The sequence below is a fragment of the Trachypithecus francoisi genome, unplaced genomic scaffold (assembly GCF_009764315.1).
Source record: "Trachypithecus francoisi isolate TF-2019V2 unplaced genomic scaffold, Tfra_2.0 Lachesis_group8, whole genome shotgun sequence".
In the NCBI taxonomy this organism is placed as follows: Eukaryota; Metazoa; Chordata; class Mammalia; order Primates; family Cercopithecidae; genus Trachypithecus; species Trachypithecus francoisi.
In genome coordinates, this window is record NW_022681473.1 from 61,408,021 (window position 1) to 61,432,811 (window position 24,791).

The 24,791-nt window shown below is 37.3% G+C and overlaps 1 protein-coding gene across 1 annotated transcript; it reads right to left on the reverse strand.

The window, feature by feature from the left end:
* Positions 1 to 3,778: 3,778 nt before the first annotated feature.
* On the reverse strand, positions 3,779 to 4,731 carry LOC117081323 (olfactory receptor 51H1-like). The gene is given in 2 exon segments (XM_033207141.1): positions 3,779 to 4,191; positions 4,194 to 4,731. Coding segments are annotated over 2 exon segments (951 nt in total).
* Between the last annotated feature and the right edge of the window lie 20,060 nt (positions 4,732 to 24,791).

Consider the following 24,791-nt stretch of genomic DNA (forward strand, 5'->3'; position numbering starts at 1 on the left):
TGACACTGGATAACGCAAAGGAGGGCAAGAGGAGAGGAGACAGTGACTCCCTTTGCTGCTGGGGAAATTTTCCCTGTGGAATGGAAACAGAAGAAGAAGCAGAGGGCTTTCTCTCTGTGAGGTCATACACTCTGGAGCCAGTGGTAGGTCAAAGTTCAGTTCCTAAATTTATCAAGGTTTTCTCAACATTGCCAGCTAACCAGAGCAATATGTAAGTGCTTTCTCTCTTCAGGTACAAGTCTCCATCTGACTGGCCAAGAAGAAGGTAGCATCTGCCCATTCATATACAGAAGACCAGGTGAAATTATTTGAATAACACTCACTCAACTCAATAACGGAGTGACCCAAAGATCACCATCCCTATTTTCTGGCATACGTAATGTTACAGACCCATCCTCATCATTTACCAACCCCTACCTTCTGTTAATTTGTTAGCACTGAATTATATTTCCTCCACAATTCAGAATATACCCTGAAAGTTCCATGACATATTAAGCTAAAACTACCCTCTGCTTCAATCTTTGCCCTACATTTTGCTTGGACCTTTCACCTGGTGCTTAATAATGAGGCACAGCTGACATTGGTAATTTATATATGCAAGTACCATGTTCTTATTCTGCCAGAAGTTTGAGTTTCTTGAAAGTTTGGGCAAGCATGTTTTTAATCTCTCAATGCCAGTTACTAAAGCAGGATTGGGAAAAACAGAAAGTTTCATTTACCATCATTGACTCATTAGCAAACAATTATGGCCACAGAAAGGGAGTTTTGAGTCCTATCATCTTTTGCCTTTATCTCTTCTTTCTTCTCCTATCTTCTCTTTCCCTATCTCAATTTCTTCCAGTATCTGTTTTACCCCTCCCTTTCTTCATCCCATCTTACTTGTAGTTCCCATCAATTTATTGCTTTATCTTCTTCCTCTCCTTATCTTACCATCCCTCATTTTTAAAAAACTCCCTCCCCTTCAGTTTTTTTTTTCCCACATTTGCACTCCCACCTTACCTGGTCACATCAGCAGGAAACACTACCAACTTCTCTTCAGTCCCATAACAGATCAGGGACTAAACCAGCTTCCAAAAGTGAGGGCTTTATAGGCAGCCTAGTAGAGTCCCCAGGCAACAGGGAGCATTCTTGATTAGTAAGCATTCTGGTTCAAGTAAGAGTGATGGAACCCATCTGCAACTCAGACATATCTCCAAGACTTACCTTCAAACCCTGCTCCCAGGCCCAAGCAAACTCCATCCATCAGGGGCTGGGAGAGGAGCCCTAGCCCTGGAGGCTGACAGTAATGGATATCTGCAAAAACTGCCTGCCTGGGTCAAATAACTATAACCATTCCTCTTCACTCAGCCTTAGGCTAAGGACTCTCAGCCAGGAAGGCTCCCTGAATGTCAGAGCTGGATTAGGAGAACAGAAAGAGTCATCCCATTGTTCTCTGTTTTCAATATATCCTCTTCCTAAGAGGTCCCATTACCCTCCTGGCCGTTCATACATCCCTCCTCTTACACAGGAACTCCTCCTAAGAACCCTTCCCACTCAAGTCATATCTGGAGCCATCTACCTTCTACACATAAGTAACCTAACATTTGATGAACACATAATATGTTCCAGAAACTATATCGTTCAAATGCATTGTCTTAATCAACCTTATGAGTTAAGTATTATTACCTATTATTTCACAGCTGAGGAAATTGAAGCTCAGAGACATTTTTTAATAACTTTGCTGTCTAAAAGTTAGCAAGTTGCAGAAATGGTACTCAAGCCTATTTCAGAAATGGTACTCAAAATTTTGAAATAAGTCTTATTTCAAAGCTTTTCACCTTAACCATCATGCTAAACTACCTTCTAATGTCAATTGTTTCCATTCAGGTCTTCAGGCACTATGGTTTAAATTCATCTTCCTTAATCTGTCGATTTCATAGATTGATTTCCAACTGTGTGCCCACATATGGTTTAAGCTTAGTTTAGTCTGGAATGCAACTATTCACAGTAGACAGTCAATTAATAATCCTGATTATATCTAATCTACCCTGGCTTTTTATACTTTCCCCCACCTCGAGACAGAGTCTCGCTCTGCCACCCAGACTGAGTGCAGTGGCGTGATCTCCACCCCCTGGGTTCAAGCTATTCTCCTGCCTCAGCCTCCCTAGTAGCTGGGATTATAGGCATCTGCCACCACACCTGGCTAATTTTTGTATTTTTACTTAAGACAGGGTTTCACCATGTTGGCCAGGCTGGTCTCAGACTCCTAAGCACATGATCCGCCCACCTTGGCTTCCCAAAGTGCTGGGATTACAGGCATGAGCCACCGCGCCCGGCCCTTTTTGTACTTCCTGAAACATTTTCCAAATATATTCTCACTATATATGTATGAGTCACACTGAGTAAGGATGCTTATCTCAGTATCAAGGAAGATCAAGTAACTTTATAAAGTTACACATCAGGTAATGCTCAGATGCATAAGTAAACACCACCCCCTTTTCCTGGTTCCTATTAGCGAAGATGAGTGACTGTGAAATTTTCAGATAAGATTTATGAATATTAAATAAGAACAGAAAGAATAGGAAGTATTACATCAATCTTAATATAGCTCTCATTAATTCATTAATTCAAAAATATATATTAAGTGTCCACCATATGGTCTAAACTACATTACATACTTGGGTTGTGATGAAGTGGGATAAAAGAGACCCTGTTCATATGGGGTATATATTAAGCACAAGTCAGAAAAGTCCTCTGAACAGAAGTGAGGCTGAGTTTGAGTTCTAAAGCTTATGTGAAATTTCTTATTTTTCCAACTCACCGAATGCACCATTTTCTCAAACTCTGCACATGCTATTTATTTTTAATATTTTTTCTTTTCTGATTCCAACCTCTTAAATATGTACACCTTATGTTATAAAATATATAAATAAATACACAAAATAAAGGCAAAAGAAAATAAATGTTCTGTGTTCATCACTGAATACCAGAGTGATTCTAGTGGAGTAAGAGCAGTCTGGACAGATTTCTCAAAAAAAGTTATTAAAAAATGACATTCAACAGAAAACTATTCAGCAATAAACAGGAATAAACTACCAATACATGCAAAAACATGGGTGAATCTCAAAAGCATTTTGTTAAGAAGCTAGACACAAAAGACTATAATACAAGGTTTCATTTGCATGACACTCTGGAAAAAGAATTGCTATAGGGAGGGAGAGCCAATCAATGGTTGCCGGTCAATGCTTGCCCTCTGGTGGGTGACAATACAGTGGTTGACCACAAATGGGCAGCATAAAGAAATCTGGGGAAGTGATAAAATTGTTCTGTACCTTTGTTTCAGTGGTGGTAACACAATGCATTTGTCAAAACTTGTAAAACGATATGCCAAGGTGAGTAAATTTTATTGTACATAAATGTTTGAAAATTTATCATATACAATTTTAAAGTATAAAAGTTTATGTTTTATCAAGCTAAAATAAATTATTGCTCTCATCAAAACCATTATACAATTTCATTTCACAACCAATTATATTTGTACGGTTCAATACAGCAGCTACTAGTTACATATTACAACTTAAAGTTACACTTAAATCAACTAAAATTAAGTACATTTAAAATTCAGTTCCTCAGCTTGCACTAGCAAAATTTCAAGCAATTAATAACCATGTACGGCTACTAGTTACTAAACAGCAGAGAAATAGAAAATATCCACTTCTGTGGGAATTTCTATTGGATAGTGCTGTGTTTGATACTTTTCTCTAACTTGATTGCATTTACATGGAAATAGTAGATGCCATTAAGGGCTAACCCTAGCCCCACAAAAGGCCTGGACAATCCGCCATCGGATCTGCTTGGTTGTAACACTGTACACAATGGGATTGAGCACAGGAGGGAAAAGCAGGTAGATATTGGCCATGAATGTGTGTATTAGTGGTGACAAATGCTTCCCATAGCGATGAATTAGGGTCATACACATCAGAGGTACATAGAAAAGCAGCACTGCACAGATGTGAGAGAGGCAAGTGTTGAGAGCCTTGAGCCTCTCTTCCTGGGAAGCAATATTCAATACTGCGTGGAGGATTAGAATGTAAGAGGCCAAAAGTATCAAGGCATCTAATACAATGATGAAGATCACAGCCAGCAGGCCGTAGATGCTATTGACACTGGTGTCAGCACAGGCAAGCCTCATGGCATCCTGATGGAGGCAGTTGCATGGGAGAGGACACTGGAGTGACAGAAAGGTAACCTTTTGATGAGCAAAGGCACAGGGAGCAGAGTCCCCACACTCCGTAGCAAGACTGCTGCTGCAATCTTGCTGATGACACTATGAGTGAGAATGGTAGCATAGTGCAAAGGAAAGCCGATGGCCACAGAGCGATCAAAGGCCATGGCCACAAGAACACCTGATTCTACTCCCCTAAATGTGTGGATGAAGAACATCTGAATAAGGCAGCCACTAAAAGTTATTGAATACCAGTTGAACCAGTGAACACTGACCATGGTAGGCATGGAAGACAGTGAAAGGCTGAGGTCAGTGGCAGCTAACATGGCTAGAAAATAATACATGGGCTCATGGAGACTTTGCTCAACTTTGAGGACAACAAGGATGGTGACATTTCCCAAGATCATGGTGCTGTAAAGAAGACAGAGGGGCAAGGCCATCCATAAGTCTTTCTCTGGCATTCCTGCAATCCCAGTCAGTGTGAAGAAGCTCTGGTGGTTCTCAGTAGTTTGGCTGAGTGGTGACATAATGGAATAGAGGTTTGACTAGGGAAAAAGAGAAGAGCTCATTAAGTCAAATAGCCTTCAACTGGAATCAGTAGCAATAAGTATTGAGATGGTAGCTGTAAGAGGAAGTAACTTAAATATTATTTGTGCACACCCATGTTCAGTTTGAGACAGAAACCAATATCCCCTGCTTCATGAAGCAAGAATGCTGCTACTAAGCACAAAATTTTAAAATATTTAGGAGAAAGAGAAACAAAAAACCTCCAGTCAACATCTGCACATAATAGGGACATATGCAATTCAGAAATATCAAGAAGCTACCTGTCTTGCAGACTGCAATACTAGGGAAGAATTTGGCACTGTATTTACGTATATAATAAACACTAACACCAATAACCATGAAGAATATAACCACAATCCTAATATGAGGGTGGTTCATAAACACAGATGTGCAGATATAAACATGTGGATGTATGTGTGTGCATCTTGGTTGTGATCTTAAATTGTTTTGATTTTCATATGATCATTTCCCTCTTTGGTACTCAATTTCTCAATCACTTCCCTCTTTGACACTTGTGTGATGTGAGATGGAGGAGGAAAGACACATTTTAAGAAATTTAAAGCTCTGACCTTCTGTATTCCTAAGAGTCTGTGAGTACTAAAGGGATCTGAGCCTGCAGCAAGTGAGGGAGGAAGAAGTCACCTTGGCTCCCAAGGAACTTAATAAAGACCTACTGTGGTAGGAAGAATAATACCCTCAAAGATGTCCTCATCTGAATCCTTGAAAACTATCGACAAGCTACTTTGCATGTCAAAAGAGAATTTTCATATGTAGTTAAAAATTAAGAACCTTGAGATGTAGAGTTTATCCTACATTGTCCAGGTAGGCCAAATCAAATCACAGTAGTACTTAAAAAATGAATAACCTTTGTCAACTGCAGAGAACCAGAAAGATGGCAGCATGAGCAGGACTGGACATGAATTATTGACATTGAAGATGAAGGAAGGGAACCAGAAGACAAGGAATATTAGCGGCCTTTAGAAGATGGAAAAGGTAAGTGAACAGAATTTTCCCCTAAGTCTACAGAAAATATTGCAGAAAAGAATGCCTTAAATCTTGGTTTTAGCCCAGTGAGACCCATTTTGGACTTCTGATCTAATGAACGGTTAAAAATAAATATATATTATTTTAAGCCACTAAGTTTGTAGTAACTTCTTATGGCAGCAATAGAAAACAGATACCCAGGAGCCACAGAAGAGTTGCTTTAGTCCCTTTTCAGAAATATCCAAAGTCTTCCCATTGTCATTCTCATTTATTCAGGCCTTTTTCTTCAGTATGTTCTTCCATGCAATTAGATTTCTCTGTCCTAAGGTGCATCTAGAAAGGAATTTTGAGATTTACTTTTCTCTTCATTAAGGAGCAGAATGATCTCCAGCACTTGCAAAGAGTTTTACAACTACTATATGGTTCAGCCAGATTAAATCCATCCATGGAGAATTTCCCAAAAGACAGGTTCAAACATGGTTCAGATTACTGAAGTCAGTGTCCTGGGTGTTAAAACTCATCTAGAAGATTTTTCCTGTTTCTCCTTAGAGAAGACCCATTCTCTTCCTTCCATACTCCTATGTGGCCATTCTAATAAACGTCATCTTGAGTTAGCAGCAGCTACATTTCTCACTGTAACTCCAAGTAAGGCCTAGTTAATTAAATCTGTGGGGAATCACAGATATTAATGTCTACTACTTGCAGTGAAAAAGATCAGATTAAAATCTTGGTGCCACACAATCAGTTCTCTTCCATTTCAATTTTTTGATGTCGTCTTAAGAACATATATCCAAATGTGCAGCTGAGTTAACCACCTTTTCAGGCCAGTCTAACCACAGGTGACAGAAGGTTCAGGACTAGAAGAAAGAGTAGTGCTATAGTGGCTCTGAAATTTGTAATTATCATAACTCTTCTGAGAATCTCAGAAAGGGTCTCCCAGTTAAGACTGGATTAAGAAAATGTGGCACATATACACCATGGAATATTACGCAGCCATAAAAAAGGATGAGTTTGCGTCCTTTGTAGGGACATGGATGCAGCTGGAAACCATCATTCTTAGCAAACTATCACAAGAACAGAAAACCAAACACCGCATGTTCTCACTCATAGATGGGAACTGAACATTGAGATCACTTGGACTCGGGAAGGGGAACATCACACACCGGGGCCTATCATGGGGAGGGTGGATGGGGGAGGGATTGCATTGGGAGTTATACCTGATATAAATGATGAATTGATGGGTGCTGACGAGTTGATGGGTGCAGCACACCAACGTGGCACAAGTATACTTATGTAACAAACCTGCACGTTATGTACATGTATCCTAGAACTTAAAGTATAAAAAAAAAAAAGAATGCATACACACACACACACAGACACACACACACTCCTCCCAACACACCACACACACATATATACAAGCAAAGTTCTGCATAAAAAGTAAGTGAATTCAGATATTTTAGAAAACCATCTATGGACCCAGGTTAAGAACTCTTTCTTTAAGAAATTATTTTAAATAAATGAAATAGGAGCCTTGGTCATAGAAAGTAACAAAGTCATTAGACAAAATCCAGAGCTACACACAAAAGACAGAGAGCTCTGGATACTTGCGAATGAACAAGACAGAAAAAAGTCACTCCAAATTTCTCAGTCGGTAATTTAGTGCAGTACTGTCCAGTATGGTAGCCCCTAGACATATGCATCTATTTAAATTTAAAGTGATTAAATTAAATTACAATTTCACCTTACTTGTACTAACCGTATTTTAAATGTTCAATAGTCACATGTGACTAGTGGCTACTGGATTGGATAAATATATATATATTTATATATATATATATCTGTCTCTCTTTACCTATATCTCTCTGTCTTTGACTCTGTTTAGGGAAGTTGTAAAGAAAAATCGCTTTAAAAATAAAGGCTCTGGGGTTTGAATCTTAGTTTTATGACCTCGAGCAAGTTACTTAATAATCACTGTGCTTAGTTCCTCACTTCTTTAAAATAAAAGTAATAGTACCTACCACAGGGTTGTTAAGAGTATGCATTTGGAATATTGATAGAGCACTTAGATAAGCACCAGGCAAATAATAAAGACTCAATAAAGTTCAGATATAATAAATGCCCATGCATTACCTATAAACTTAGTAATGTTTGCTTGACTCTCAAAAGAGTTTGCTTATCTCTCAAAAGATTTGTCATGAAATCTATTTATATAATTCCAAAGTTATGCACCTACTTTAATATATACTATTTATATATGTTGATCAAAGTCTGTATTACCTAAATCTTTCTATCCCTCAGGCAGTTTATGCCAACATTTAATACCAGTGGCTTGCCGGCAGTGGCTGTTGTAGGGTTCAAGACAGTGGATTCGGTGGATCTGTCTCAATGACTTTGCACCTTATCATTAATGCTTACGGTAAAGGATTTAGTGAAAGCAAGCCTCAGATAAACCAAAGATGAAAAGACAATATACTAGTAGAATTCACATGTAGTAAAAATCAGTAAGAAAAAGTAAAGAATAAGAAAATTGATTATGAGTGATGAGCAGCCACAAAAGAAACACTACACTGGCAATCTAAGCACCCTAATCCCAGAGACCAGCACAGACCTTCCAGAATTTGGGACAAGGGTAGTAAATGAGGCCCTTGATTACTTAAGAACTCATGAACCAAGGAAAAGTTGATCATGTTTAATTAATTTATTGATAAGTGACTTCAAATTTGTTAAGTTTCTACAAAGTACCAGATGTGTCGTGAGTAATCAGAGGACAAAAAGAAGCATTTTTCTTTTTCCATCCAAGACCTGTTAGCAAAGAACATAGGGAAAGCAAGATGAGACACATGAGTGTACTGTATAGCTGGGGTTGAATGAAGGCATGTTTTACAGGTGGGTCCATATATCTAGCTTGTCTCATCAGCTGACTAGCTTAATTCTGTCTAAATAATAGTGGTAGACCATGGAGAGAGTTGAGCCTAAACTTTCCTCACAGCAGTAGGACAGGAGCTTCTGTGGCTTCAGAAGTATATGTGGGGGTCAAGGTGGAGAAGGAGTGGACATTGAGAGTCCTTCCCTTCTATGTAGTATTGAACTTCACTTGCCATACTCTTCCACGCAGGCAGGAAGATGGAAAGGCTGCTCTCTGAGGAACAGGCATGAGCATACTATACTCTTAAAGGATCTGAGCTGCTAAGTAAAAGCTGGCCCTTTGGACTTGTTTCTTGTGGGATCCATAGACTAGTCTCACTAGGATAAGAAACTATCTGCTATTGACCTTGAGCTGGGACTCAGAAGAAGGGGCTCAGGGGTGAGTGGGGGAAGAGAACGGACAATGATCTATATGGCTCTTGTTTTACTGACTAGTTTTTGGTAGAATCACATAATCCCCTTGCCACTTACTTCCCACATCTACAGTTAGAAGTGTTAGTCCTATTTTAATGAAAAGGAGAAGGAAATGAAAAACTAATGCTTGCTGAGCATTGTGATCATTCTAGACTCTTTATTGGTATTTAAAAAACACAAGCAATGTAAAAAGCACAAGCTTTGCGTGTTATCCTAGATAAACAATAAAAGAAATAAAGGACAGACATTTTAAAATTATTTTAGTCCTTTAATAATAAACAATCTAATATTTATTGAGTGCTTGTTCATGTTCCAGGCTCCGTTCTTAGCCCTTTACATGTCCTATCTCATTTAGAGATACAAAAGCCTTAGTGGAAAAGTATTATTATTACTGCTAATGAATGCACTAGAAAAACAAGGGTCAGAGAAGTTGATTAACTTGTACCAGATCCCAAAACTAAAGCTTAAATATAGGTTCTCTGATCATTGTGCTTTGAAGTTCTGTTTAGTTCTAAAGGAGAAGATCAACATTTAGTCACAGGGGAAATTTCTGCCATTAAATTCAAATTACAGATAAAAGAGTGAACGGGGCTCAACACACACACAATCTCCTTCACCTCTACCACCCATTGCTGACCTTTACATTTTTCTATGAACTGTCCATACTGCAGTCTCTGCCATTCTGTGACAAGGTCCTCAAAGAAAGCACTTCTCAGGCCTCAGATTTTTCCCCAACTCACCCAAAGCCTGGTCTAGGAGACAAGAGTCTTTTCTGATGTGTCAACCACAGCAGCACCCTTGCCCAGAATTTCCCCTGGAGTGATTCTATGGAGACATGAGCATGTGACTTCCTGAAGATGCCCCTGGAGCGGAAGGCTACACAGACCCAGACTTCTAAGCATGCTAGTCTACTTTTATTCCCAGAGGACCTGGTTTTTCCTAATACAGATCTGTGGTAGCAACCCATCCAAACGCAGAATTATTCTCGGTCCTATATGAATGTGCATCACTAACTATATTGAAATACATTTAAACCCTAGTGCTTAATTTTAATAATTCTCTGTCTAAAAAGAAAAAGCTGAAAGAAAAATTTACCCTTGTTTCACACACCATTGTGTTATTTTCCCATTCTCTTTTCTGTTTCACAGCAAAGCCTCTCCACATTGTGGTCTACAATCCCTGTCCATACTTCCCATTCTCTCCTCAATTCACTTCAATGAATGTTCTTTTTCACACCACTGAAACAGTATGTGCAGATGTCACCAATAATCTGCTTATTGCTACACTTAGCAAAAATTCATTGTCTTACTCTCCTGTTTGTTCTTCAGGATTCAATACAATAGAATATTGCTGCAATGTTGAATTATTTTCCTTTATTGGTTTCTCTGAAATCATGTTTGTTTGATGTTTCCTCCTACTTTAATTTATACTCTTTATTATTCTTTGATTATATGTCTTCTTCCTAGAGCACTAAATGTCAGTGTATCTTTTATTTGATCTTTTTTCCTCTATTTTAACTCCACTTTCTCACTTACTGATATCATCAACTACCACTGCTTTAAATATCATCTACATACTGATTAACTACAAGTGTATATCTTCAGGCTACAATACTGTCTTGATCTCCAGATCAGCTTCCTACTTGATAACTCCACTGTAATACAAATAGGAAACTGAAATTTAACATGGCAAATACTGTGAAATGAAAACAAAAATAAAATGTTTTCTTTTCATCTGCTTAAGGTTAATTTCAGTAAATCACTAACCAAACCACAATTCACCCAGTAACCCAAACTAAAATTCAGGTCTTTTCTCCCTCTCTTACACATATCTAATCCATCACCATGGTACTATTCAGTGATTCACTGTGCCATTTTGATTTTTCTATTAACACAGTATTAGCTATATTTTGAGTTATTTTTCTTAGTAATTATTCTAAAAATTAGAAAATCCATCTTCACCTTATGACTCTCTAGTTCACGTTAATAGTGTCTTAATCACAGTAAAATATTTCAGCTTTTCCACACTGTAGCTCGATTTTATTTTATCCTTTATGAAACTATTTTAATACATATTCCACCTACATGATATAGACCATATAATTCAGTGTCATTATTTAGTTAAACAAGTGTTTTTAAAAACATATTTTAAAGATAATACAATATTTACATAAGCAGCCTTTTATATTACTCAATATCTATCATTTTCAGTGTATTTTCTTTTATTATTATTATTAATATTATACTTTAAGTTCTAGGGTACATGTACACAATGTGCAGGTTTGTTACATATGTATATATGTGGCATGTTGGTGTGCTGCACCCATTGTAACTCGTCATTTACATTAGGTATATCTCCTAATGCTATCCCTCTCCCTCTCCCCACCTGACGACAGTGTGTAATGTTCCCCACCCTGTGTCCAAGTGTTCTCATTGTTCAGTTCCCACCTATGGGTGAGAACATGTGGTGTTTGTTTCTCTGTCCTTGCAATAGTTTGCTCACAATGATGGTTTCCAGCTTCATCGATGTCCTTACAAATGACATGAACTCATCCTTTTGTATGGCTGCATAGTATTCCATGGTATATATGTGCCACATTTTCTTAATCCAGTCTGTCATTGATGGACATTTGGGTTGGTTCCAAGTCTTTGCTATTGTGAATAGTGCCACAATAAACATATGTGTGCATGTGTCCTTATAGCAGAATGATTTATAATCCTTTGGGTATAGACCCAGTAATGGGATGGCTGGGTCAAATGGTATTTCTAGTTCTAGATCCTTGAGGAATAACCACACTGTCTTCCACAATGGTTTAACTAGTTTACAGTCCCACCAACAGTGTAAAAGTGTTCCTATTTCTCCACATCCTCTCCAGCACTTGTTGTTTCCTGACTTTTTAATGATGGCCATTCTAACTGGTATGAGATGGTATCTCATTGTGGTTTTCATTTGCATTTCTCTGATGGTCAGTGATAATGAGCATTTTTTCATGTGTCTGTTGGCTGCATAACTGTCTTCTTTTGAGAAGTGTCTGTTGATAGCCTTTACCCACTTTTTGATCGGGTTGTTTGATTTTTTTCCTGTAAATTTGTTTAAATTCTTTGCAGATTCTGGATATTAGTCCTTTGTTAGATGGGTAGATTGTAAAAATTGTCTCCCATTCTGTAGGTTGCCTGTTCACTCTGATGGCAGTTCCTTTTGCTGTACAGAAGCCCTTTAGTTTAATTAGATCCCATTTGTCAATTTTGGCCTTTGTTGCCACTGCTTTTGATGTTTTAGTCATGAAGTCCTTACCCATGCCTATATTCAGAATGGTATTGCCAAGGTTTTCTTGTAAGGTTTTTATGGTTTTAGGTCTAACATTTAAGTCTTTAACCCATCTTGAATTAATTTTTGTATAAGGTGTAAGAAAGGGATCCAGTTTCAGCTTTCTTCTTATGGCTAGCCAGTTTTCCCCACACCTTTTATTAAATAGGGAATCCTTTTCCCATTTCTTGTTTTTATCAGGTTTGTCAAAGATCAGATGGCTATAGATGTGTGGTATTATTTCTGAGGGCTCTGTTCTGTTCCATTGGTCTATATCTCTGTTTTGGCACAAGTACCATGCTGTTTTGGTTACTGTTGCCTTGTAGTATAGTTTGAAGTCAGGTAGTCTGATGCCTCCAGCTTTGTTCTTTTGGATTAGGATTGTCTTGGCAATGTGGGCCCTTTTTTGGTTCCATATGAACTTTAAAGTAGTCTTTTCCAATTCTGTGAAGAAAGTCATTGGTAGCTTAATGGGGATGGCATTTAATCTAGAAATTACCTTGGGCAGTATGGCCATTTTCACGATATTAATTCTTCCCATCCATGAGAATGGAATGTTCTTCCATTTGTTTGTGTACTCTTTTATTTTGTTGAGCAGTGATTTGTAGTTCTCCTTGAAGAGGTCCTTCACATCCCTTGTAAGTTGGATTCCTAGGTATTTTATTCTCTTTGAAGCAATTGTGAATGGGAGTTCACTCATGATTTAGCTATTCATCTGTTATTGGTGTATAGGAATGCTTGTGATTTTTGCACATTGATTTTGTATCCTGAGACTTTGCTGAAGTTGCTTATCAGCTTAAGGAGATTTTGGGCTGAAATGATGGGGTATTCTAAATATACAATCATGTCATCTGCAAACAGGGACAATTTGACTTCCTCTTTTCCTAATTGAATACCCTTTATTTCTTTCTCATGCCTGATTGCCCTAGCCAGAACTTCCAACACTATGTTGAATAGGAGTGGTGAGAGAGGGCATCCCTGCCTTGTGCCAGTTTTCAAAGGGAATCTTCCAGTTTTTGCCCATTCAGTATGATATTGGCTGTGGGTTTGTCATAAATAGCTCTTAGTATTTTGAGATATGCCCCATCAATACCTAGTTTATTGAGAGAGTTTAGCATGAAGGGCTGTTGAATTTTCTCGAAGGCCTTTTCTGCATCTATTGAGATAATCATGTGGTTTTTGTCTTTGATTCTGTTTATATGACGGATTAGGTTTATTGACTTGAGTATGTTCAACCAGCCTTGCATCCCAGGGATGAAGCCAACATGGTGAATAAGTTTTTTGATGTGCTGCTGGATTCAGTTTGCCAGTATTTTATTGAGGATTTTTGCATCGATGTTCATCAGGGATATTGGTCCAAAATTCTTTTTTTTTATTGTGTCTCTGCCAGACTTTGGTATCAGGATGATGCTGGCCTCATTAAATGAGTTAGGGAGGATTTTCTCTTTTTCTATTGATTGGAATAGTTTCAAAAGGAATAGTACAAGCGCTCTTTGTACCTCTGGTAGAATTCAACTGTGAATCCGTCTGGTCCTGGACTTTTTTTGGTTGGTAGGCTATTAATTATTGCCTTAATTCAAAGTCTGTTTTTGATCTATTCAGGGATTCAACTTCTTCCTGGTTTAGTCTTGGGAGGGTGTATATGTCCAGGGATCCATCCATTTCTTCTGGGTTTTCTAGTTCATTTGCATAGAGGTGTTTATAGTATTCTCTGATGGTAGTTTGTATTTCTGTGGGATCGGTAGTGATATCCTCTTTATCATTTTTTATTGCATCTATTTGATTCTTCTCTCTTTTCTTCTTTATTAGCCTTGCTAGCAGTCTATCAATTTGGTTGATATTTTCAAAAAAGCAGTTCCTGGATTCATGGATTTTTTGAAGGGTTTTTTGTGTCTCTATCTCCTTCAGTTCTGCTCTGATCTTTGTTATTTCTTGCTTTCTGCTAGTTTTTGAATGTGTTTACTTTTGCTTCTCTAGTTCTTTTAATTGTGATATTAGGGTGTCAATTTTAGATCTTTCCCGCTTTCTCTTGTGGGCATTTAGTGCTATCAATTTCTCTCTACACACTGCTTTAAATGTGTCCCAGAGATTCTGGTATGTTGTGTCGTTGTTCTCATTGGTTTCAAAGAACATCTTTATTTCTGCCTTCATTTCATTATGTACCCAGTAGTCACTCAGGAGCAGATTGTTAAGTTTCCATGTAGTTGAGCGGTTTTGACTGAGTTTCTTAATCCTGAGTTCTAGTTTGATTGCACTGTGGTCTGTGAGACAGTTTGTTATAGTTTCTGTTCTTTTACATTTGCTGAGGAGTGCTTTACTTCCAACTATGTGGTCAATTTTGGAATAAGTGCAATGAGGTACTGAGAAGAATGTATATTCTGTTGATTTGGGATGAAGAGCTCTGTAGATGTCTATTAGGTCTGCTTGGTGCAGAGCTGAGCTCAAGTCCTGGATATCCTTATTAACTTTCTGTCTCGTTGATCTGTATAATGTTGACAGTGGGGTGTTACAGTCTCCCAATATTATTGTGTAGGAGTCTAAGTCTCTTTGTCGGAATCATATAGACCCTCTTTGTAGGTCTCTAAGGACTTGCTTTATGAATCTGGGTGCTTCTGTATTGGGTGCATATATATTTAGGATAGTTAGCTCTTCTTGTTGAATTGATCCCTTTACCATTATGTAATGGCCTTCTTTGTCTCTTTTGATCTTTGTTGGTTTAAAGTCTGTTTTATCAGAGACTAGGATTGCAACTCCTGCTTTTCTTGTTTTCCATTTCCTTGGTAGATCTTCCTCCATCCCTTTATTTTGAGCCTATGTGTGTCTCTGCACGTGAGATGTGTCTCCTGAATACAGCACACTGATGGGTCTTGACTCTTTATCCAATTTGCCAGTCTGTATCTTTTAATTGGATCATTTAGCCCATCTACATTTAAGGTTAATATTGTTATGTGTGAATTTGATCCTGTCATTATGATGTTAGCTGGTTATTTTGCTCGTTAGTTGATGCAGTTTCTTCCTAGCATTGATGGTCTTTACAATTTGGCATTTTTTTGTAGTGACTGGTACTGGTTGTTCCTTTCCATGTTTAGTGCTTCCTTCAGGAGCTCTTACAAGTCAGGCCTGGTGGTGACAAAATCTCTCAGCATTTCCTTGTCTGTAAAGGATTTTATTTCTCCTTCACTTATGAAGCTGTGCTAACAGTGAGCGAGGCTCCATGGGCATGTAACCCTGCAAGCCAGGCACAGGATATAATCTCCTGGTGTTGTTTGCTAAGACTATCAGAAAAGCACAGTATTAGGGTGGTAGTTTTCCGATTTTCCAGGTACCATCTGTCACGACTTCCCTTGGCCAGGAAAGGGAATTCCCCAACCCCTTGCTCTTCCTGGGCGAGGCAATGCCCTGCCCTGTTTCAACTCACACTCCAGTGGACTACACCCACTGTCCAACAAGCCCCAGTGAGATGAACCCAGTACCTCAGTTGGAAATGCACAAATCACCTATCTTCTGCATTGCTCACACTGGGAACTGTAGACTGGAGCTGTTCCTATTTGGCCATCCTGGAAACTCCTCCAGTGTTCTTTATTTCTTCCTTGGATTTAATTAATGTCTGGTGTCATTTCTACTCACCATGAGGACATCCTTTAACATTTCTTGATTTTTCATAGGGTAGATTTTCTAGCAATAAAGTCTTTAGGCTTGTATTTATTAGGGAATTTATTTATTCTACCTTTGTTTTTGAAGAATAATTTCACTGAATACAGAATTCTTGAGGGTTTTTGTTTCTCTCAGAACTTTATAAATGTCAATCCAATGCCTTCTAGCCTCTGGCTTTTTTTTTTTTTTTTTTCTCAGATGAAATATCATGCATTGATTCAATCTTGTTAACCTTGTACTTGGTGAGTCATTTTTCTTTTGCTGTTATCAGTCTTGGTATTTCAGCAGTTTTATTATGATTTACCTATGTGTTAATATCTTTACATGTATTCTAATTTAGTTTTCTTGAACTTACTTAACCTGTAGACTAATGTATTTGTTATTCAATCTAGAACAGTTTTAAAGGTATATTTGCAAGCATTGATTCTGTCACTTTCATTTTTTCTTTAGGAACTTCAATCACACAAATTTTGTGTGCTGATATTGTCCCACAAATGTCTGAAACCCTATTTATTTGTCTTAAATATTTTTCTACATATTATTTGGATTTGACGTTTTTTATTTACTTAGCTTCATGTTATAGATTCTTACTTCTACCATCTTAAATCAGCTATTGAGTCTATCTAGTAATTTTTTAAAAATTTTTGGTTCATTGTAATTTTCAACTCAAATTTCTATTAGCTTTTTAAATGCATTCTTTTTTCTCTATGGATATTATGTATTTGTTCAATCACTATCATCACATTTATTTTAATTATTTTAATATAATTTTTAATGGTCTCAACACATTTATAATACACTATTGGAATTATCTGTTTGCTAAAATCAATATATGGGCCTTTTCCAAGTAAAATTCTACTGATTGTTATACTTGCTTTAACTTTCAACTTTTATCTTAAATTCAGGGGTATATGTGCAGGATGTGCATGTTTGTTACATAGGTAAATGTGTGCCTTGGTGGTTTGCTGCACAGATCACCCTATCATCCAGGTATTAAGCCCAGCATCCATTAGCTCTTCTTCCTGATGCTACGCCTCCTCACACACCCATCCCTCCAACACACTTGAGTGTGTGTTGTTCCCACCATTTGTCCATGTGTTCTCATCATTCAGCTCCCACTTATAAGTAAGAACAAGTGGTTTTTTTTTTTTTCTATTTCTGGGATAGTTTGCTAAGGATAATGTCCTCCGGCTCCATCCATGTCCTTGGAAAGGACATTATTTCATTCCTTTTTATGGCTCCATGGTATTACATGGTGTATCTATACCACATTTTCTTTATCCAGTCTATTAATAATAGGTATTTAGGTTGACTTCATGTCTTTGCTATTGTGACTAGTGCTGCAATGAATATGCACATGCATTTGCCTTTACAATAGAACAATTTTTATTCTTTTAGGTATATATTCAGTAATGGGATTTCTTGGTCAAATGGTATTTCTGCCTCTAGGTCTTTGAGAAAATGCCGTAACTTCTTCCACAATGGTTGAGCTAATTTATACTCCCACTAAGAGTGTAAAAGTGTTCCTTTTTCTTCCCAACCTTGCCAGCATCTTTTGTTTTTTGACTTTTCAGTAATAACCATACTGATTAGTATAAGACAGCATCTTGGCCGGGCATGGTGGCTCACACCTGTAATCCCAGAACTTTGGGAGGTCAAGGTGGGGGCAGATCATGAGGTCAGGAGTTCGAAACCAGCTTGGCCAACTACTAAAACTACAAAAATTAGCCAGACATGATGGCGCACGCCTGTAACTGTAACCCCAGCTACTCAGGAGGCTGAGGCAGGAGAATCGCTTGAACCCAGGAGGTGGAGGTTGCAGTGAGCCCAGATCACATCACTGCACTCTAGCTTGGGGAACAGAGCGAGACTCCATTAAAAAAAAAAGGACAGCATCTCATTGTGGTTTTGATTTGCAGTTCTCTAATGATCAGTGATGTTGAACTTTTGGTCATATGTTTGCTGGTCGCATGTATGTCTTCTTTTGAGACATGTCTGTTCATGTCCTTTGCTCACTTTTTAATGGGGGTGTTTTTTTCTTGTAAATTTGTTTAAATTCCTTATAGATATTAGATATCAAATGCATAGATTTCAAAAGTTTTGTCCTTTTCTGCATGCTGTCTACTTTCTCTGTTGATAGTTTCTTTTGCTGTGCAGAAGCTCTTTACTTTAATTATTTCCCATTGGTCAATTTTTGGTTTTGTTGCAATTGCTTTTGGCATCTTCGTCATGAAATCGCTCCCCGTGCCTATGTCCTGAATGGTATTGCCTAGGTTTTCTTCTGGGATTTTTAAATTTTGGGTTTTACCTTTAAGTCTTTAGTCCATCTTGAGTTGATTTTTGTGTATGGTGTAAGGAAAAGGTCCAGTTTCAGTTTTCTGCCTGTGGCTAGCCAGTTCCCCCAGCACCATTTGTTAAATAGGGAATCATTTCCCCATTACTTATTTTTCCACATTCTCCCTGTGAAATGTCCTGATGACTCCTGCTTGCAAGCTCAGGAGCAAATGTCAAAAATCAGATGGTTGCAGGTGTGTAATCTTCTTTCCGGGTTTTCTGTTCTTTTCCATTGGTCTATATGTCTGTTACTGTACCTGTACCATGCTATTTTGGTTACTGTAGCCTTGTAATATGGTTTGAAGTCAGGTGGCATAATGTCTCCAATTTTGTTCTTTTTGCTTAGGATTGCCTTGGCTATTCAGGCTCTTTTTTGGTTCCACATGAATTTTAAAATAGCTTTTATAACTCTGTGAAGAATGCCAATAGTAGTTTAATGGGAATGGCATTGAATCTATAAATTGCTTTGGGCAGTATGATCATTTTCATGATGTTGATTCTTCCAATCCATGAGCATGAAATGTTTTCTTGTTTGCTTGTGTTTTCTTGTTTCCTTAAAAGTCTCATAGGTTTTTGTTATCAACCAGGTATCATGGATATAATAGAAACCTTAGATTCTTAATTGCTTTTAAGAGATTTGTTGTGTTTTTAAATTTTCTTTTATTTTTAGTAACTTGTATGAATTTAAACTGAAATTTGTCTTCTCAAAATAAATCTCTTGCACTAATTGTTGCCGCTGATCATTTCAGATCACTCGTATTTCACATTATTACACTAAGTGCAACCACTGATTACTTCCAGATCATTTTATTTGTATTCCACTTCCTTAGCCTGGCTTCCTAGGAATTGCCCATGAGTATACACGTCTTGGTGGTATGCCAATATTGAGGCAGAAATTGCTGTTAAAACCCTTCAGTCAGAAACACTTGCACTGATTGATTTGAGTGGTGTGTGTAGCATACATTTAATATTCAACCAGTTTTCAAGTCTCTCTTTGCTTTCTCATGCCATAAAGCTCTCTCCAGTTTCTCTCACATGTTTGAATACTTTCTCACAAAGCCAGAGATATATGGAGAGCCCTTCCATAACAATAATTTCCAGGTTCTCCCTGTAAAATGTCCCGATGACTACTAAAACTGTGGATGGTGCTTGTTTATTTCCTACTGAGTTTTCCAGTCTTAGTTAACCAAGTTTTGCTTTTTTCTTTCCACCTGAAATTGAGTCTGCACTGTCTGGCAGCACAACTGCTGGTTTGTCAACCACTCCCAACCTGGTAAAACTACTGCTAAAACAATTACTCCTCTTACTCCTCCTACTCCTCTGTCAGAGGAAGAAGAAGAAGAAGAAAGAAGAAGAGGAAGAAGAAGAAGAAGAAGAAGAAGAAGAAAGAAGAAGAAGAAAGAAGAAAGAAGAAAGAAGAAAGAAGAAAGAAGAAAGAAGAAGAAGGAAGAAGGAAGAAGGAAGAAAGAAAGAAGAAAGAAGAAGAAGAAAGAAGAAAGGAGAAAGAAGAAGGAGAAGGAGAAGGAGAAGGAGGAGGAGGAGGAGGAAAGGGAGGGGGAGGGGGAGGAGGAGGAAGAAGAAGGAGAAGAATAATAATTTGACAATGGTAGGAGAGTGGTATTTTGGCCTGAAGTTGTAAAGGCTTTCAAGAATGAATGTTTCTCAACATGTTGCCTGTTTTAGTTAGTTTTCATAGAGTTAATTTTTTTAAAGTTTTTTTTGGTTCATATATTCCCCCTTTTTGAGCAAAGAGGATTCATTAGTTCTCCTTCAGAGGAAATTTCCTTTCCTAATAATTATTTTTCATGTTTTAGAGTGTTTTGCATTAAAATTAAGCAAAGAAATTAGACAAATACTGGCTAATTTCTTTTTCCTAATGTAAAAGGAAACCAGATCTCTGATGCTAGTAGAGATAATCAAGCAGAGGAAAAAATAAAGTGTCATAATTTGGAAGCAATGAAAGAATATGTGAGGCCTTTGGCAATTAATTTATAATTTCACTAATAAATACATTTAAAATGAGAATAGTCAACATGCTTATATGACTTTCATTAGGCTTATTTGGTTGTATAAATGCTGATGGGAAGGAGGAGGAATAGCTGGACTTCACCAGTAGAACTCATTTAAGAATAGCTAACAAGGAATGCTGAATGAATGAGTGGTTAAATAACTTTCCCTAAGTCCAAAGAGCTGAAAAAATTAAAACTGTAAATTAAAACACGGTATATAAGACTCATGAACTCTGTTCTTTTTATTATATTTAACCATTTTAGATATGGACAGGAACACTTTTGATGGATTAAGCTCCCGATAATAGGAAATTAATGGGATAATATAGGAGTCTTTGTGAAGTTGATTCTAGTGGTGGCATCAGTTTCTGTGACATGGAGGAGTCAAGGCCTGATATCTTCAGGGAAGTTCAAGCCACCAGTTTAACACTCAGCGGGGGTTGCATCAAGCATTTTGTGTGTTTTTGTTCTATCCCCAATAGTATTTCAGACAGAAATATTCACAATTTTTTATTAAAAATGTATTGACACACATTATAAAGCCCTAGCTCTTAATGTTTATAGCTTGCATTGTCTCTTTTTGGTTGTAGTACGTAGTGGGGAAGAAATGGGTTTAGAAATTAAAAATAAATGAATAGCCTTCGGCCATATGATCTCAATCATGCCTAAACTAAAGCATCACCACAAGAATTTGTTTTCTGCTGTGATTATGTGAATATGCTTGTGATGGAAAATAAATGAGATCAAAAGGGCATGAAGATGTGATAGAAAGGGTCTGTGGACAATTTAAGGTCTAACCACACAGAGGCACAGACTAGAGAAACCAGCTGTTCCTGTATTTTTAAGAATTACCTCATTAATGCAAAACATCCTTACAGAGAAATACATTAAATTAAATGCAAGAAATTATACATGAGGTATTGGAATAACAATTCAGAAAACGAAAGAAGTTCAGCAAATTCAAAGAACGTTTTTTTAGATGCTCCTGATAGGCAGAGTCCAGACAATCATTCTATCCATTCCAAACAACAGTAAACTCCAGCTCTGTTTCATGGCAAATTGCAACACTATGTCATCATTGAGACTGAGACCAGCTTTGGAATGAGAAGACCTCAACTGAAATTGGGCTGGAACTGTAAATCTTACTTAGTGATTAAACATGATTCAAATCAGTGTGTGTTTGCACATGCATACACATGCAATTGTGTGCATGTATGTGAGTTAACACCTGGCTAAGACTATGCAAATAAAATTAAAATGAAGAAAAATTTTGCATATATGTTGACTGAATAGAGGACAGTCTGACAGATAAAGGAAGGGTTTAGAATCCTTAGGGAAATTAGGAAGGGATAGCTCAAGTGGCACTACATAACACCCTTCACGGGAGTTCTTTCAGAGAAGTTGTGAAATCCTTGGAGAATCTTGATGACTCCAGACATCAACAGGGGTTTGAGCAGTCTTATAAGGGCCTCTACATGCTAGTCTCAGGAAAGGAAAGCAACCAAATTAATTCTGAACCATAGCACCAGGTTGATAAAGGTAATAAATTAATCTTAAAAGATGTTTTTCCATGTACTCTACATAGCAAGCTCTGTGTAAGATTATTTAGGACATTTTTAAATTAAATCCTCACAAAGATTCTAGAGAGGAATGTGATAAGGACAGATGAGAATAGTGTATAGAGGGTCATGTGGTGGTAGAAAGCAAAGATGGAAAGAAAAGGTAAAATGCAGGTGTTGTTATTAGGAGTAAAAGAAGAAGACATACACTATGGGGAGGACGTAGCGCAAGGCTAGGCATAAAATAAAGATGGAATGGAAGAATGTATAAGAATTTCATTGGGAGATAGAGAAAGGAGGTGTCTGGAATTTAAAGAAGATTAAAAGAAAGAATATGAAGAATGGAGATAAGAATGAAAAAAAGAAGATGAGGGTGAAACACTGATTCAGGTAAGGAAAATCAGAGTCAAAAACAGTAAAACATCAGGGATAAACAAGAATCAACTATTTGCATGGAAGAACAGGGCTTCAGCAGGTCCTCAGGACTTCAGGAATGTTAAAGATTTTTCAAGTAGGTCCCAAGAAAAACCACTAGTAGGGATGAACCAGCTGGTCGTTCCCACCTGAAAACCAGAAGAATGGCTGGGGATACAGAACAGCAGGCCCAAACAAGTGAAGGCTCTCACTTAACATTTAAAGTAAAACAAAACCCCTCCTCAGAGTGCAGGCAGAAGGTTAGGCAGGCATCACAAAGTGCTTTGTTTAGATCTGACCATTGTGATTTCTGGGAGGAAGGGGCCCAAATTTTGTTAGAAAGACACAACACAACAAGTATGAGTGGACTACACTACCTTTCAAAAATTCTTCTGTGTCTAAGATACCCAAATCTGTAAAATAACTTATTAGCAGTCACATTTTTCTAACAGAAAATCCTCATCCTAGAGCAAAGAAACGAGGTAGAAAAGGTAGGGAAACTACTTGTTCTTACATGCCTGATCTTACCCCAACTTCGGAGCTCCCAGACGAGATTTTGAAATGTTTTTCTCTCTTCTCACAAGTACCTAGGTGAGAACAAAGACACCATAGTACCTCTCACAGACTCCCAATTTAAGTTTTTGTCTGTGGTCTCTTAGAAAAATAGATTTTTCTCTTTGTTGAAGATTTTTAATTCATATGCAGGAGATCAGAACAGAGTTTGAGAGATTATAAGACTTCTTCGGAAAGAAGATTGACATTCAATAATCCATATTCACCCATTCATTGTTTTATGTCTTAATTGCACTAATATGGAAAAAATTGATAATGCCTTGCATATGCTCAATGAGGTGATGAACCATAAAACAGTCCTTTACGTCAGGAAATTTTAACTTCTAGTAGGAGAGATGGACATTAAACAAATACGTACGCAATGTTTAACTATACTCACTGATAAGAAGGAAGACCCCAAAAATATGAAAACAACATATGAGGAAACCTTAAGCTACTGTGGATATTTGGAATCAGCATAATTGGGAAGGATAGCTAGGCTTTGCTTAGGCAAAGAAGAGCTTCACGAGGGGTGAAGAAAAACGTAAAGACCTGGAAAGAATTCATGGAGAAACGCTGTATCAGGAAGTATCTCACTGGGACCCAGGAACTTAAAGACTGCAAATTTGGCTGGATTAAAGAGACTGAAGGGGAGAGTAAATGGTGTGAGTTGGTGCTAGAGAGGTAGGTAGGGGTTGAATCTCGCTTTACATTGAGGGCTAAGATAAGGATTTAGAGCTTTGTTCTAAGTACATTGGGAACCCTTAAAGGAGTTTTGCTTGAAATAAATAAATGAGATTTATATTTGTTCTAAAAAAGTCTATTCTAACTGCCGAATGAAGAATGTATTAGAAGGGGGCACTCATGGATACAGAAAGATCAGTTAGGGAGCCTGAAAGAACTGGGCTAAGTATTACCTTATACCTTATATTTGGTTGTTTATGAGCCAATAAACTTTATTTTCTTCTAGCTATCTTAAAATGAGACTATGGAAAATTATAAATTGTTTAAATTTCTAAAGATTAAATGTTAAATAGAATAATTTCATCCAATAATGTGTCTATTTGCATATGTAATTCATTACAATTATCCTTACAATAGATATCCAATACTCTCTCTCTCTCTCTCTCTATATATATATATATACACACACACACACGAACATATTAGATTTAAAAAAGGCAAAAGCTGCAATTACTTTTGCACCAATCTAGTATATTTATGTGTATGTGTATATAGAAGTTCATATGTGTATACTTGGAAGCTGTATGTATCTATATATATACACACACATATAGATTCATATATACCTATGCATATATACATATATACATATACACATATATATATACATATATATAAAATACCCTCATACACATGGATTTATGTGGATGTAGGTTGTGATGACTGTGGGATTGTATATAGTCATAAGTGTGTTTAGATGGTATTGTGAGGTTTTTTAGTGGGGTTTTTAAAAATTATTTAGCAATATGCTCTATGTTATTAAGACCTTGGTTATGTCTACTTCTTTTCTGCTAAACCTTGAAAACTATATGAGGAGGAGATATCAAAGGAGACAGCAAAATTCTTTACTGTCTAAACACTGGATGTTTACTCTTGTTTCCATTTTTCAAATAAAGAAATTTATTCCAAGAGAAGGGAGGTAATCACATGTAACTGTGTAGGAAGGAAAAAGACAAAGTGTTACAAGTATCATCTAAAAGTTGTTTTTTAACTTTATTCGTTCCTCTGCTATTCTACCTATGCATTCATGAAGCCATTGTTCTGTCCATATGAGAATATATATTCTATTTAGGAGCTGTGAACTAAGTGGAAGAGTCCAGCCCCACCCATGGTGAGAACAAC